General features: G+C 36.2%; 1 protein-coding gene across 1 annotated transcript; it reads right to left on the bottom strand.

The window, feature by feature from the left end:
* Positions 1–4,756: 4,756 nt before the first annotated feature.
* On the bottom strand, positions 4,757–6,340 carry LOC148765726 (uncharacterized). The gene is made up of 2 exons (XM_088812318.1): positions 6,118–6,340; positions 4,757–5,229 (listed from the first exon to the last, which is right to left on the bottom strand). Exons 1-2 carry the CDS (start codon positions 6,338–6,340, stop codon positions 4,757–4,759), a joined length of 696 nt encoding a protein of 231 aa, XP_088668444.1.
* Positions 6,341–15,426: the final 9,086 nt, after the last annotated feature.

The raw sequence follows: 15,426 nt of genomic DNA, 5'->3' as shown, positions 1-15,426 counted from the left end.
ATAAATAAAGCATTAAATAACAAGTCTCGTAAACGGCTACCTAAGGTATTATCTATATGTCTACGATAATACATGCAATTGACACACTCATCCGGTGAAAACTACTCGAAGGCTCTTCTATCCCTGTTCTAATTATTAAAACGATCTGTCAATCAATTCTAACAATAACCAATAGCAACATAAATTAGCTACGTTCATGCGCTAAATAAGATCAAAATAGAAGAAATAATCGAAGAATTAAACTTGCATAAAAGTAGAAAAAGAGGTTCGAATTACCACACAGGGTTCAAATAAAATCCTAGATTAAAAACTTAGCTACTCGTAATTCTTATGATAAACAAAATAAAAATAAAAGAAATAAGAAAAAGTATGCTTGAGTCTTCGTTGATCTTCGTTCTTCGTGTTTTTTGTGGTGTAAAATTTCGTCCTTATGGTGTAGAGACTTGTTGCTTTTATAGGCTTTTCTTGATAAGGAAGTAGTGGAAACCTAATAGGAATCAATTTCCGCCACTTTCCCCCATCAGGATTTGTTCGTCAATTTGTGCCATGTTGGAGTTCGAATTTTGGAATGTTGTGTAAATAAGAATTGTAGCCCTTGAAATTAGCTTTCCAATGCCGTCAAAATCACCTAATTCGGAGTTCGTATGAGAGAGATATGCTCGAAATCGTGGACACTGTCAAAGCTGTGGCGAGATTCCTTCTTCCAATTTGATTTGTTTCCTTATTTGCAACTTTTTCCTTTCTTTTTGATCTGTTTTCCTTCATGGACACCTAATTCTCGTTTTTCACCTATAAAACACAAAATCAATCAATTAAAGCACAAATATAATTAAATCTAAACAAAAGATCCACGTAAAGTAAACGTATTGAGTGTAATATCTACACTCAACACGTATCTTCTCTAGGGCAACACCTCCAATGATTCTCTTATTGAGAGATAAACGAAAAAAGGTTCGATAGACTCATAGAGTGTTGGTGAGTGAGTATTCAGTGGCATAAGCTTTCCTAGTAATTAGATGATTGAAAATTTCAATCATATTCAAAGAGAGCTCTACTCTTTGGATTCAATCAGGAGAAGGTGTTGCCAAAACGCCGTATGAGCGGTGGTTGTCGGGAGATTTTGCAACATAAGAAGGAATCCTCTTACTCGATGAATGAAGGGTTATTTATTCAAGCAAAATACAGGTGGATAGCAACAGTCTGCAACCTTCGATTTTCGCCGACAAACAGTTGGGATCCAGGTGAGGTGGAGGCAGCCTACATTTGGCGGCTACGAGGCCATACAAGGTGAAATAGAGCCGAAGTGGATGTTGAGAACCATGCCGAAGAACTGAAGGATTGACGACGTAGGCGAGGGCAAGACGGATCTGCCCATTTGTGACACCATGGAGGCATCGTTTGTTGGTGCTTTTTTTATAAATAAAATAGAGTACTAATAGTAGCTTTGTTAGAATTGTTAAAACTGTCTTTGTTTTTCCTCGAAGCACGTTGTTTTTCTTTGAGTACCGATGATTTGGTTATCTACAATAATCTCATAGGGGATTACGTACATTGCACTACATTAATTTCATAGCGGATTTACGTTAATTTCATAGTGTATTTTCGATATGTTTGTAGTGGATTTCGATAAGTGTGTAGTTGACCGAAAAAAACATTTTTTAAACGAAATTAAAAAAACCGAAAAACAATAACGATTTTCTTTTATTAAAGAAAATCCGAAAATCGCATATGCCATATTTAAAATAATTTAATTAATTTTCCATTACAATACAATAGGGCAAGTTTGATATTCTGCACTTAAAGGGTTTATGCCTAATATGGGATTTAAAATTGGGTCTATTTTTAAGGAAATTGAATAATGAGGTTTTATCAAACAAACCCAATTAAAGTAAGATCATAATTTTGCTTAGAAATTAAATTTAAATACAAATTAAATTGCATGAACATGAATAAAGTAACCGACGACACTTGGGAATTGGTTAGAATTTGGGCAGCCATCAAAGAAATATACGACTAATTATTATACGGACATGAATTAAAATAACGGACTTCATTTAGGGATTGATAAGAATTGGACATTCAGCAAATAAATATATATATAAAAAAAAAAGAATGATACAAGATTACTTCTCTTGCTCAATTTGTTCATATTCATTTGAAAGTATAATAATTATTAACTGTTGTATTTAGATCTTCGCTCAACAATCGATAAATATCTTCATTCATGCATGGTGAAGTGGAATACATATAATTTTATCTTCTCTCATCAACATATCTAATTTTAAATAGATGTATCTCATTCGAAAAGTTATTTTGCAGTATGCACTATCACTTTCTATTAGACTTTTCTAAATTATCTACTCATTTGGTTGAATGGATTAAATTTAGTTGAATGAAGATTATTAACAGAAAACTTGAATGATAATAAATTTCGTACTGCAAGTTGAATTCGTAATTTCTATATGGCCACCATCCATAGTCTCGTTTCAGATGTTGTTGGGGACGCGATCTTAAATTCCTTAGTCTATTTAAAAAGATTTATTGCATTCAAATTACTTTATTTTTATTTTTATAGTTAAAATTTTCTTTAGGTTATTTTATTGGATAAACTTCCTATAATTCATTTTTTGTTTTATTTTAGCACCTATAAAGGGGAGGATGTGGAGAGGGTTTCTTCTATTTTTGGATGGACAAAATACCCTTGGCAATTAATTTAACACCCTTCATGAATTTTACTTAATATAAGAAATATTTTGTAAAAATGGATTTGATTAAAATTTCGGATCCAATTTGAACTTTGAGAAATCAGTTTATAATTTGTGGAAACATTCTTATTTACTTAAAATCATAACCCGAACTTATAAGAAACCATTTTCATAAAGAGTGCTACACACATAACTATAAACGGAGTTTACAAAATACTCGTAATATAGCAGTAGAAAATAAACTTTGTTTATATACCCCAGTTAAAGATACTAGATTCTAAAATCAGAGTACAAAATAGAATTGTAAAGATCTCGATTCTACATTAGATTTTAAAAGTGAAAGTGAAGACATAATATTTAATAAAAAATTGGATAGGACATATAAGGTATCAACGCTTGTGATTCCTCCAACTCCACTTCGCTGCGTCACTCTGATTACATCTAGAACTTGAAAAAGGGATTCGTATAAAGCGTGAGCCCAACCACTGGCTCAGTAAGAACATTGGCCTGACAACGCTCACGCTTCTCTCAACGTATCACTCACGCCTTCCTACGGGAGCCCTAAAGTCCTCGTCTATGTTCTTTTCATCTAAACCTTTTATGGCATAACTATATTCGTTTATTCAATATCATGACATTCAATCATATTACATATAATTGCCCAAGTAATAAATTTAATACATAAAATCGAGAATATAATAAACTTCCAATCATTTATTACACTTAATATGAATCTTACATTTACATGTTTCTTTAAACATCTCACGGATACTTAACATCCAACTTTTTTTAAAAAATCCGGTACTTAACACCCTTCTTTTCATCATTTTAATATGCAATATGCATGAATATGCAACTTTAGTCTTTAAAACTTTTCATGAAATTATGCATCGAAAACATTGGACCCGTTTGAAAAATCAATAGTGGAGTTCAGCAATAAGCCGTGTATCTTGGAGCTTCGAATCTATAACTTTACTATATATAGTCACAACTATAACTTCACTATAACCAAGTTAGTAGTTTATAATCCCGATTCCTATGTGAATCAGTCCCTATGTGGATCGGTCCCTATGTTGACCACAACTATTAACCACTAACCGGGATCCCAGCCTCGCATCCCACACTTATAACTACATCCATAACCAATTTCCAAACATTTTAACTTTAAAATATCGTGCTTTATGCATCTTAGACTCACAAAATGAATCACATAAAGCTTACATGATCTATAATTATTTCACATATATTACACAAATAAGAATACCACATTCTTTCACATCTTTAATCAATCATTGATCACATAATCATATAATCACATATTTCTATCATTAGAAATATCACTTATATCATATTTAATTGAACCTTAGGCCATAGTTATCTAATATTTCACGTAAAGCATTCAATACACTACCTTTATCACAAGATCACATAACAATCTTTTAGACATATGAATATAATACATAAGCCATGGATTGGAGTATAATCACAACCACATATGCATAAATATGTATGTATGTATAGTAGCATACTTAAAATACATAAGCCATGAATTGGAGTATAATCACAATCACGCAGGCCTAAATATAGATATAAATATATATACATACTTTTTATAAACAAGAATGAAGCATATGTTTTAATTCAATACACATGAAATCCTAATTCACATAATTTCAGTCAATTGAATAATAAAAAACAAATAGCAATAATCAAGAACTTTTAGATCATCTAAATAGAACATAGATTCTATGAACAATTTACCATCATTCCTTATATTATAATCATACTCTATCTTATCACCAATCACTAATTTTTTTAAGAGTTATTCCATATGAAAGCTAAATCCTCTAAATCATTTTATATAAGTTCAGTCATGCTATTAAGATTGTGCATCAAGAGTGTAAAACATGCTCACAATATATTCCATCAATTCAAAGTAATTCATTTTAGAAAATATTTTTCAGTATTTTGGCTTTACAAAATCATTTCTCTTTGATCACGCATCCAAACATTCTGAAACTTTTTTTTTTGAAGAAAAGAAAAGCATATTATTAAACGATATCAGCTAAAGCAGATGGGAGATTACAGTCCTGCATAACACCATTACATTGAATCTTCACAAGATTATGAGCTAAACAATTGCCCGACCGTTTGATAAATTGAAAGGAGCATGAATCAAAAAAATTCTCTACAACGATACAGTCTTCCACGATCACTCCGTATGACGATCCCTCACTGTCTTTGTTGCCCAATGCTTGTATAAGTTGAATGCAATCACCTTCAAGAACAATATCCCGCCAGCCCCTTCCCTTCGCCAAATACATCGCTTTCAACGCCGCGACAGCTTCACGCTTCACCGACCTCAATTTGCCAGGGATCTTCTCCACTTTCCACCCCAAACAATTCCCTGCACAATCCCGACCAACAGCTGCTTCGGAAAAGAAATTCTTGTCTATCGGAAAGCCGGCATCAAAGTTGAGTTTCACCGCACCGGCGGGAGGTGGCTTCTGTTGGCACGAGATTTCTATTTGTGAAGATTGAAGAAATCCGCCATACGTGGAAATTAAAGATTGGCAAAGATTTGTTTTCCATGTTTATTTTGGAATTAATTAGAGTCCTATTTTTGTAATATTGTTATTAGGACTTAGATTTATTTCCATGTATTATATTCTAGTTAGGTATCTTTTGTACTTATCTAGAATAGAAGTAGAAATCGACTAGGATTCTATTACCTAGTTAATCGATTTCTTAGGGCCCAAGTTAGGTTTAGGGTGGTGGATTTCGTGCCTATATAAGGCCCTCAACCTCATATGAGTCCCATGGAGCTTTAATCGAAAATATCCCAGCATAAAGGCTTTGAAGGGTGCAGCCCGTGCTGCAGCCCTGTCTGCACGACAGGTGTGGCAACAGAACAGGTTTCTTCTACCAGGCCATAAAGAAGATCGGCGTTTCGGGAGAAGTGCTTAAAAGATCTCGGGAGAGGTCGATCCGCCGTTTGAAGGAAGTTCAACATTGGAGGAAGTCCAAGAGTGCGGATGGAGGAATTGCTTTGATTATCAACAAGTTCGAGTCGTGTGCAAGAACGGCGTATCACATAAAGAGGGAGTCTTTAGTGTTTTATTAAGTCCTATTAATGTACACTTAAATCTGAACTAGTTTTGCAAGTCCTCGTGGATGTAGGGTACATTTGTATCCGAACACATTAAATTCTTGTGTTTTTTATTCTGCTTTTAGTAGATTTATTACTGTGACAACACAAGAATTCTGTTACCACACCTAATGGCGTAACACGTAGTCTGTCTCAACAGATGAGTGGACTTTGATAGGCATTCAAAATTCAACAGCTTCCACACACTCGGATGCACATCTCGCAGTCCAGCACTAGGACATAGTTGGGCATTACTGAAAGTACCTATATAATTCTTACACCAACTCAATATCTCGGACGGTTGAAGAGCTTGCTCGTCCGTAGGTTTCTTGTTTCGATTCTCCCATGCCTTCCATGCTATTATAACTGCCAAAGTGCGTCTTTCCATCGACAATGATTTCTTCAGATCCTCGAACCAGTGCCACATAGATACATATTCTTGATTGACCAAATTAGCGAAAGAATTGCAATTCCAAACCTCTTCCATTCCTCCGCATTTTAAAATCACATGGAGCGCAGTCTCTTACTCTTCGTTGCAGCCTTTGCAAATGGGCGATTGGATAATCTTCCGTCGGAAGAGTGTAGCGTTAGTGGGCAGGATATTAGTCAATAGTCGCCAGAGAAAAATACGGACTTTCGATGGAATTCGAAGCTTTCAAATCTCCTAACACGTCCGGCTGGAAGAACCGCTACTCGACACTCTAGATTTGCTCCGGGGATTGCCACAAGGTAAAGGAGAAGAGAGAATTGCATGATAGCATGATCGAACCGAAAATTTGCCATGGTTCGAAAAGTGCCATATCCACCGATCTGCCGCCGACGCACTACCCATCGGGATGACCAAAATTCGCGAGATGTCAATAGGCCAAAATGTATTGTTAATGATTTCCATATTCCAAGAGTTCGATCCCGCCTCCAGAATATCCGCCACCCGGTTAGGAAATGCCGAGTAAGCTGGCCGTCGGGTAAAAAATCTAAACTTGCCACCATCGTTGAGCCATGGATCTGCCCAGATCGATGTCTCGAGGCCGTTTCCAATTCTTCGACGGATACCCAATTGTAAATACAGAACGACACTCCAAATGCTTCGCCACGTAGCCGACGGGCGCGATCCTAGTTCAGCCGATAATACTTGTCCATTGGGAAAATACCTAGCAGAAAAGATCTTCGAAAGTAACAGATCCGGGGAAGTCAAGAGGCGCCAAGCTTGCTTGACCAGCAAGGCAGTATTGAAGCTTTGCAAATCTCTGAAGCCGAGACCACCTTGTTCCTTTGATTTACATAATTATTTCCACGAAATCCACGCGACCCCCTTTCCAACACTACTTCCCCACCAAAACCGCCTAATTGCCGTTTCAATCTCTTGGACCAGACCCTTTGGCAACATGAAACAACTCACGATATAGGATGGAATGGCTTGTAATAAGGCTTTGATAAGTAATTCTTTGCCCGCCTTAGAAAGCTGTTTTTCCCCCCATCCCTTAATCTTGGACCACACTCGTTCACGTAGAAAGGAAAAAATCTCTCTTTTGGTTTTACCCATATTGGCCGGCATACCTAAATACCTCTCATGTTGTTGACCACTTGAAATCCAAGAATGTGATGAATGGCATTCCTCCTATGTTGATTAGTGGATGGACTGAACATCATCTTTGACTTTTCGTAATTGATTTCTTGGCCCGAAACCCTAGCGTAAGTGGATAAAGTTTCCTTCAACTTTGTGGCATAGTCTTCGGTTGCCTCTCAAAAAATCAAGGTATCGTCGGCGAAACAAAGTTAGATATGACTGGAGCTGTTGGGGCCACCCGAACTCCTTAAAACTCTCCCATTTCCGTTGCTCTCGCGATCAATGCAACGAGAGCTTCTGCACAATAAATGAACAAATACGGTGATAAAGGGTCCCCTTGTCGGAGACCACTCGACGGAGTCATAGATCGAAATTGAGAACCATTAAATAAAAAAGAGAATGACAGAGTGGAAACACAAAGCATAACCAGAGTAACAAAATCATCAGGAATGCCAAAGCGAATAAGAATCTTTCTCAGAAAAACCCATTCAAATTCGATCGTATGCCTTACTAATATCCAATTTAAGAGCCATATAATTAGTTTTAGCTCTAGATTGGAGTTTAATAAAATGATTGATCTCAAAAGCAACAAGAACATTATCAGTGATAAGTCTTTTAGGAACAAATGCAGATTGACAAGGAGAGATCTAATCATTAAGCACTAGTTTAAGTCGGTAGCAACTAGTTTGGACCCAATTTTATAGATGACATTGCAGAGACTAATAGGCCTATACTCGGTGATTTTTTCAGGATTTTTGAACTTTGGAATTAAGACAATATAAGTGAAGTTCATAGCGGACGGGAGCTTGTGCCTACTAAGAAATTCTAAAATACATGATCAAACGCTAGAACCAAGAATATGCCAGTATTTAGTGTAAAAAAAGACAGGTAGTCCATCAGGGCCAGGGAATTTAAGAAGAGCCATTTGACAAATGGCTCGAGTTACCTCGGGAACCGTGAACGGCATAGAAAGAAGATGACTCACTGCGCCGGATACTCTCGTCTCAATATTCTCAAGATTCTCATCTATCTCTTCTTCATTTGGATTGGTTGATTTGAAAATCTGACAAAAATACTCTGTGACGATCTGCTCAGTATCAACCTCATTCTCCTTCCAGCAGCCTGCAGAATCCCTTAGCTTTGAGACCCGATTGGTCTTATTTCTGATAGTAGCTTTTGAGTGACAAAACCTGGTATTCCTATCCCCTTCTTGAATCCATTGAATTTTACTTCTTTGGCGCCAGTACATATCGTTGTCGTCATAGGCTCTCTCCAATTCTGCTCGAAGACCTCGGATCTCCGCTCTCATGCTCTCGGTCTGGACAACCGCAGACAATGCATGAATTTTCTTGTAGAGCATCTCAATTTGCCTTCGCGGTTGTTTAATCATCAGTCTGCTCCAATTGATTAGGGCAATCCTGCATTCGTCATTTTTACGCAAGAGATCATCGATGGGGTCGTCACTCAGCTGATCCCGCCAATGGTACTTGATTGATAATATCCTCACACTCGTCTTTATAGATCCAAGTTGCTTCAAACATGAAGGGTCGCCTTTTTCTCGCCATACGGAATTCAGTTGTGTCGGATAATGTAAGCTTGATAGGAATGTGATCGGACCCCGAGTAATCCAGGTGATGGACTTTTGGCCTAGGGAATAACCCTATCCAATTATTGTTCACGCAAACCCTATCCAGCCTACATTTAACGGTGTAAGGCGAGGTTCTATTATTAGACCAGGTGTACGGAGACCCTTCAAACCCCAAATCTACCAAGCCTCAGTCTTCAAAAGTTGATCGGAAAGCCTCAATGTGTGAGGGACCTCGGGCTGGACCACCCGATTTCTCACCGTTACAAAGTATTTCATTAAAGTCCCCAGCTACAAGCCAAGGTAATGGGCTTTGGTCATGTAAACTTCGAAGGAGATCCCATGATAGCTGTTTTCGCTCCTGTTCGGGGAAACCATAGAATCCAGTCACTCGCCATTTGTTATTGCGGTCCCTCTCCAGAACCTCCGCATCTATATGGTTGTTCGAGTAACTCATAAGAATCACTTCAATTTCATTTTGCCACAATAGCGCTAGACTGTCGAAGTTGCCAACTCGTTCAACACCAACTCCATTAAGACACCGTTTTGCTTTAAGTTTTTCAATATCCCGATGTGTTGCAATCGTTTCTGAGAGAAACACTAGCAGGGGCCGTTGATCTCGGAGAATGTCTCCAAGAACGTGAATTGTCAAGGGAGCCCCGAGCCCTTGACAATTCCAGAATATGCAACTCATTGGTCTTGGCGGGACTGCTCCGCAGTCTCCGCCGTTGAACTATAGTCTTCATCGCGTAAACACAATTGTTGTTTCTTTCCCATTCTGTCGGAGTCATTAATTCCAGCCTCGTCTGCCTTTTTCTTCTTGTTCTTGTTCGAGACGTTTATATGCCTCCTTGAAGACCTGCCCGCACCGTCATGTGCTTGAATTTGGATGGTATTTGTGACCAACGTAGTGTCATCCCACAGATTGGGATTGTTATTCTCCTTGCCACCTCCCTGAGTCAGCCGTGTGTTATTATCATTGGGAGTTGAGAAGTTAAAAATACTAGAGCCTCTCTGGATTGGTCGAACAATATTTCTCGTTGCCACTCCACTGTTGTTGATGCTTAATCCTCTCAACGGTGCCCTCATCTGTTCCCCATCCGCTAAGTTGGACGCTCTCAACCACGCCCCATACGGTAGATGTTCACCGGGGTCGCTGAATTCATCCTCGTAGCGGGTATGACATCGATTTTCTGAATTGTCGATAACGCCACATAGAAAACAAAAACTAGGCAGCCTCTCATAGGTGAATGCAACCCAAAGCTTAGATCCATCCACATTATGGAGATTCATTCCACGCTTAGACTCTTTTGGACATCAATTCTCACCTTGACCCACACATATGGATAGAACTCCAATTTCGAAGGGTTTAAAATCTCAACCCGCTCTCCGACCTTGCTGCCAGTTTGGATAACCACATCTGCAGTGTGCATCGACATAGGGAGATGGTGAAGTCGAAGCACTATGTTCATCATGTTGATAACCATGGTGGTCGGATCCGCGTCTGGCTCAAGGTCTTGGAGAATCACAGCATGTTTATATCCATGAGCCACGGGCACCCAGTTTTAGCGTGGTTGTAGTCAAGCCGATGCTCGAAGCTGATCGCAAACTTATTGGGGCCCAAAGATTTAATTTCGCAAGCTTTCACCGGTTGGAGGATACTAATGTGGTTAGCCTTGATGGTATGGTTTGAGATCTCCCGAGGAGCAGCTATTCGACCAATCAGTTGAAAACTATTGGATGAAACCCTAGTTTGTGGAGCATCAGATTCAATAAAGACCCCCTCCTCTTCATCCGCCGTCAACGTAAGAGATCGGACCATATTCTCAGACAAACCCTCCATCATGTGCTGAAGAGATAGATGAGATATTGTGAACAAGGAGGAGAGATCCCAACGCTGCAATTCACTTCAGATCTGCGTAGCACGAAATAGAAGAGAAAACGGGAAAAGTAGGTTAAATATATTAAAACGAAAAAGATAGAAACCCTAACAAAACCTAGAGCTTAAAAGCAAAATATACGACTTAAAAAATTTAAGAGTATAACGTGCGATCCGATCGTCCTGTAACTGAGAAAGATGGGAAGAAACTATTGATTGTAGAAAAAAATTGAAACTCTGGTGATAGCCTGCCTCTCAGACTGAGAGAAAAAACGGCGGCCTCTCAGACGGAGAGAATCAAACATTCTGAAACTTCAACACAATAATCTTTTATCAGTTTAAAATGCTTTTTGAAAACAATTTTCTAAAATACTTAAAACCGTACAGTAGTATGGTCATTGTTCCAGAAACATAACCAATCACTTTAATAGTATCCAATAAATTATCCCTTTATCAAAAAGGTGTAAAACTTTGTATTAAACTATTTTCGTGAGTTATAAATCAAACACATATGTAATCAAGATGATCAAAGTAGGAAAACCTTAGCTTTAAAATGAATTGCTTAACTAACTCAGAAATTGTGCAGTTGTAGAAAATAATTCATAGAGTTCTCATTACAAGTCTGACGTACGCCTATCATATGTCCAATTAAAGATAACAAAAACATGTAGTCTTGAATCTCTAAAATTCATACCGATTTGAATATGGATTTTTCACATTAAAAAGAAAACACTTCGGAGAACTTCAACGAAGTCATATATGAAATTTCAGTTGGTATTAACGCAATTAAAAAAAAAGTGAGTCGTCCTTCTTGCTTGTGCCGGCACCATAGCTGGTGTCTCAGTCGGTCGGCGGCACTGGAGGAGAAGATTCGGATGATTTTGTCGCCGCCTCGCGAGAGGGGATGAGACGGTGGCAAAAGAACGGGGGCGGTCACTGTTGCACTTGGTCGGTCGAGAAGAAGGAATATAATTAAACTGAATTTTGAAATTTTTGATTATTTATATTTAAGTTCATTTAAAATATGTGTTTATTTAAAAATACAGAGGACATTTGAGACTTTTCATGTCCAAAAAACAACAACCAGCTGCACCGATGGCGCGTGCATCACACGATTTGCTGATAGGGGGCTGGTGGCTTTGACTTATGAATATTGGGGGGTAAATGCTAATTATTTTTTACACGTGGACTTTCTCAGCAATTAGATGTATTTTTGGAGTAGCGCTTGCTATACACTCCAAATTATATCTATGATTTGGTGTTATTTATAAATACATGATTATAAAATCAAATTTCGTCATATTTATGCCATTCATTTTTCATCGGCAACTGGATTTGGATGAAGTTATCATTTTTTCTTGAAATGTTGTCATATTTATTATTAAAAAAAATTATACAAGAATGTGTGTCCATGTGAGCATGAAAGTAAGTGCTTAATTAGTGACGATTGTGCTCTATTCCTAGTCGTGTTTTTGCCAACACCATATTCGTACTAAGAAACTGGTAATCAAGAGGAAAAAAAGAAGAAAACAAAAAGACAAAAAAGGAAAGAAAAACACAAGAACATATGTAATATCGACTTAGCCAAACAAAATGTATGCTCAATATGAAATTCATACACACACAGAATGTATGAATACTTTGCATGTCATGTTAGTAGTGACATGTCCAAATAATAACTAAAAATTCAACTTTCTTGAACATTAATTTTTATTGTCTTTTATTTCATATTTCAAATTTTTGTATCCGGGTGGGTCGTTCATGATTTCTGGAAGTTGCACGATACCACACTTGTGGAAGTATAAGCATATGTCATTATTATATTTATTATTAGGGCAAATGACAAATAGACCCATGACAAGGGCACTTAATTAAAAGAGGGAGATCCAATTTTTTTGTCTTTCCAATAAATCCTAATCATTCAAATTTATTTGGAAATAAGGAAAATCCTTTTATATATACCAAAATTTTAATTAATATTACTGTCTTGGCTACTAAATTATTGTCTCCGACAGTTATTTAACTGTCGGAGACAGTAATTTAACTGTTAATTGATTTTTTTTTCTTCAAAAATATTTTAATTAATATTACTGTCTTGGCTGCTAAATTACTGTCTCTAGCAGTTATTTAATTGTTGGAGACAGTAATTTAACTGTTAATTGACTTTTTTTTTTAAATATTTTAATTAATACTATTGTATTTGTTGCTAAATTACTGTCTCCAGCGGTTATTTTACTGTCGGAGACAGTAATTTAACTGTTAATTGACTTTTTTTTTTCTTAAAAAAAATATTTTTAAATAATATTACTGTCTTGGCTGCTAAATTACTGTCTCCAGAAGTTATTTAACTGCCGGAGACAGTAATTTAACTATTAATTGATTTTTTTTGTTTTTTTTTTTTGAAATTTTTTTTTCTTAAAAAAATTATTTTAATTAATTTACTGTCTTGGATGCTAAATTACTGTCTCCAACAGTAATTTAACTGTCTCAGACAATAATATTAATAATATTACTGTTCCGGAAAATAATATTCATAATATCACTGTCCCAAACAGTAATATTACTATCTAAGACAGTAATTTAGTAGCCAAGACAGTAATATTAATTAAAATATTTTTTTCTAAGCAAAAAAAAAAAAATTCGAAAAAAAGTCAACGCCGGAATCTGGCCGGAAAAAAACAATTTCAGAAAAAAAAATATTTTTTCAAAAAAATATTATTTTGGGGGTTAATGTGATATGTTTAAATACGAGCTCAATGTTTAATATTAAGGAAGTTAGAGCATAATTGATGGAATTGATAAGAATTATATTATGGAGGGTATTTTAGACTAAAGACATAGGGATGAGTTTATTTGAAAGACTGCTTTTTTTGTGGACGAATGTGCATTTAAGTCCCATGTGATGGGCGTATTTGCCTTTCGCCCTTATTATTATTACAGTAATAGGCTAATAAGTTAAGGGGCAATTTGCTATAGGTCCTCATATAAGAGATTATATGTGTTAAAATCAATCTAGTAAATTCTAATTTCCTGCAGATTTTATTATTTGTAATTTGTCAAAAGTACCTCTATCAATATATGGTAAAATAAATCCTCAAAATCAAATCCCCTATTTTTCTCCCCATTTTCGTTTGACCTAACAGTTACCAAATCCACCCATCACTGCAAATCCGAAAATTAGAATTGCAAATCTCTGGATATCAATTTCTTCACCCTTTCTTCAATACAAAAATCTCTCCACAAATTGTGAACCCTTCCATAGGTTAGGTTGTCTGAGCGTTTGCAATTTACAAGGTCGTTTGCAGTTCCTTTTGCTAAACCAGTTTGCCTTCGTTCCGTTTGTTGATTCCCAATAGTTTGCTGTTCGTAAACGATGGCTGGTGTTTAGGGTTTGCTTTTTGGAATTCGTATGATGGCCAAAACACGATTAAGTCTTGGTAAGCAATGATCCTTTGTGTAAATTTTTTTTGCATGCTGGGTTTTCGATTTTGACTTTTTTTCTTTTATTAATTTTGTATTTTGTTCCTTTTTTGATTTTTTATTTTGTTGTTTGCTATTTATTTCGAATATTTCGATAATAATTAAATGATTTGTATCTACGTTTTGCCGTTTGATTTATACATTGACTCGTAATTGCATCATCAGAGAACCTCGTTATCTAGAAAAAATAGTACAAAAGCGTGAAGGCTCTGGTGAGTCACATTCTCGTATTTATCCCATATGTTTTTAGAAATTTTGATTACGATTTATTCATCATTTTTTATGATTTTTTTGTTCTCGGTGGAAAAGCATGGTGACTTGGAAGCATCGATGTTAGTTACAATTTTCCTTCATTCTTAAAGCATCGATGTTATAGGACTTTCTCTGGGTTTTTTTTCATGTGTTTTTGGCCAGAATTTTGAGTTTCTTACGTTAAAATATGCCGTTGATGTTAATTTGTTCTGTAAATTATTGTGCTTTGCGGTGTACTATACGATGTAATTGCAGTTTGCATTTTGTAGTTCCCCAATTACTAATCGAAGGTCTTATTAAGTTGTTTGCAATAGCAGTTCATATTTGCTATTAATGTGGTTTGCATTTTGTTTTAGCATGCATATTGTGGAAATTTAAACTGTTTTTTTTTACTTGTTTGCAAGTAGTAATTGTTTCCAATTTCAAATTCTTGTTTGAATTTGCATTTTGCAAATTCTTGTTTGAATTTGCATTTGTTATTTGTTATTTGTATAGACAACTCTTGTTTGCTATAATTTGACTTTTGCAAGTACTAAAAAATGTTGAAGTTTATAATTTACGGTTTGCAATGGAAGTTCTTAATTTTTTCTTATCGCGTGTTCAACAATCAAGTAAAGTGAAGGGGACAAGCTATCAAATGACTGTTCAACGTCATCCAAAGAAAGGAAGAAAAAAAATCAAGCGGATCATGTCTAGTACTAGAAAGAAAAAGAAGATCCATTTTTTGTTGATGCTGAGACATGAAAAGTTTCTTAGAACGTGCAAATGACGAAGTGAATATGACGGCTATTTAAGTATCAGCTAGTTTCG

Source organism: Erythranthe guttata, chromosome 13, assembly GCF_056151865.1.
Source record: "Erythranthe guttata isolate IM_541 chromosome 13, IM_541, whole genome shotgun sequence".
Classification (NCBI taxonomy): Eukaryota; Viridiplantae; Streptophyta; class Magnoliopsida; order Lamiales; family Phrymaceae; genus Erythranthe; species Erythranthe guttata.
Note: the sequence above shows the minus strand (reverse complement) of the source record. Positions and strands in the feature narration are given on the sequence as shown.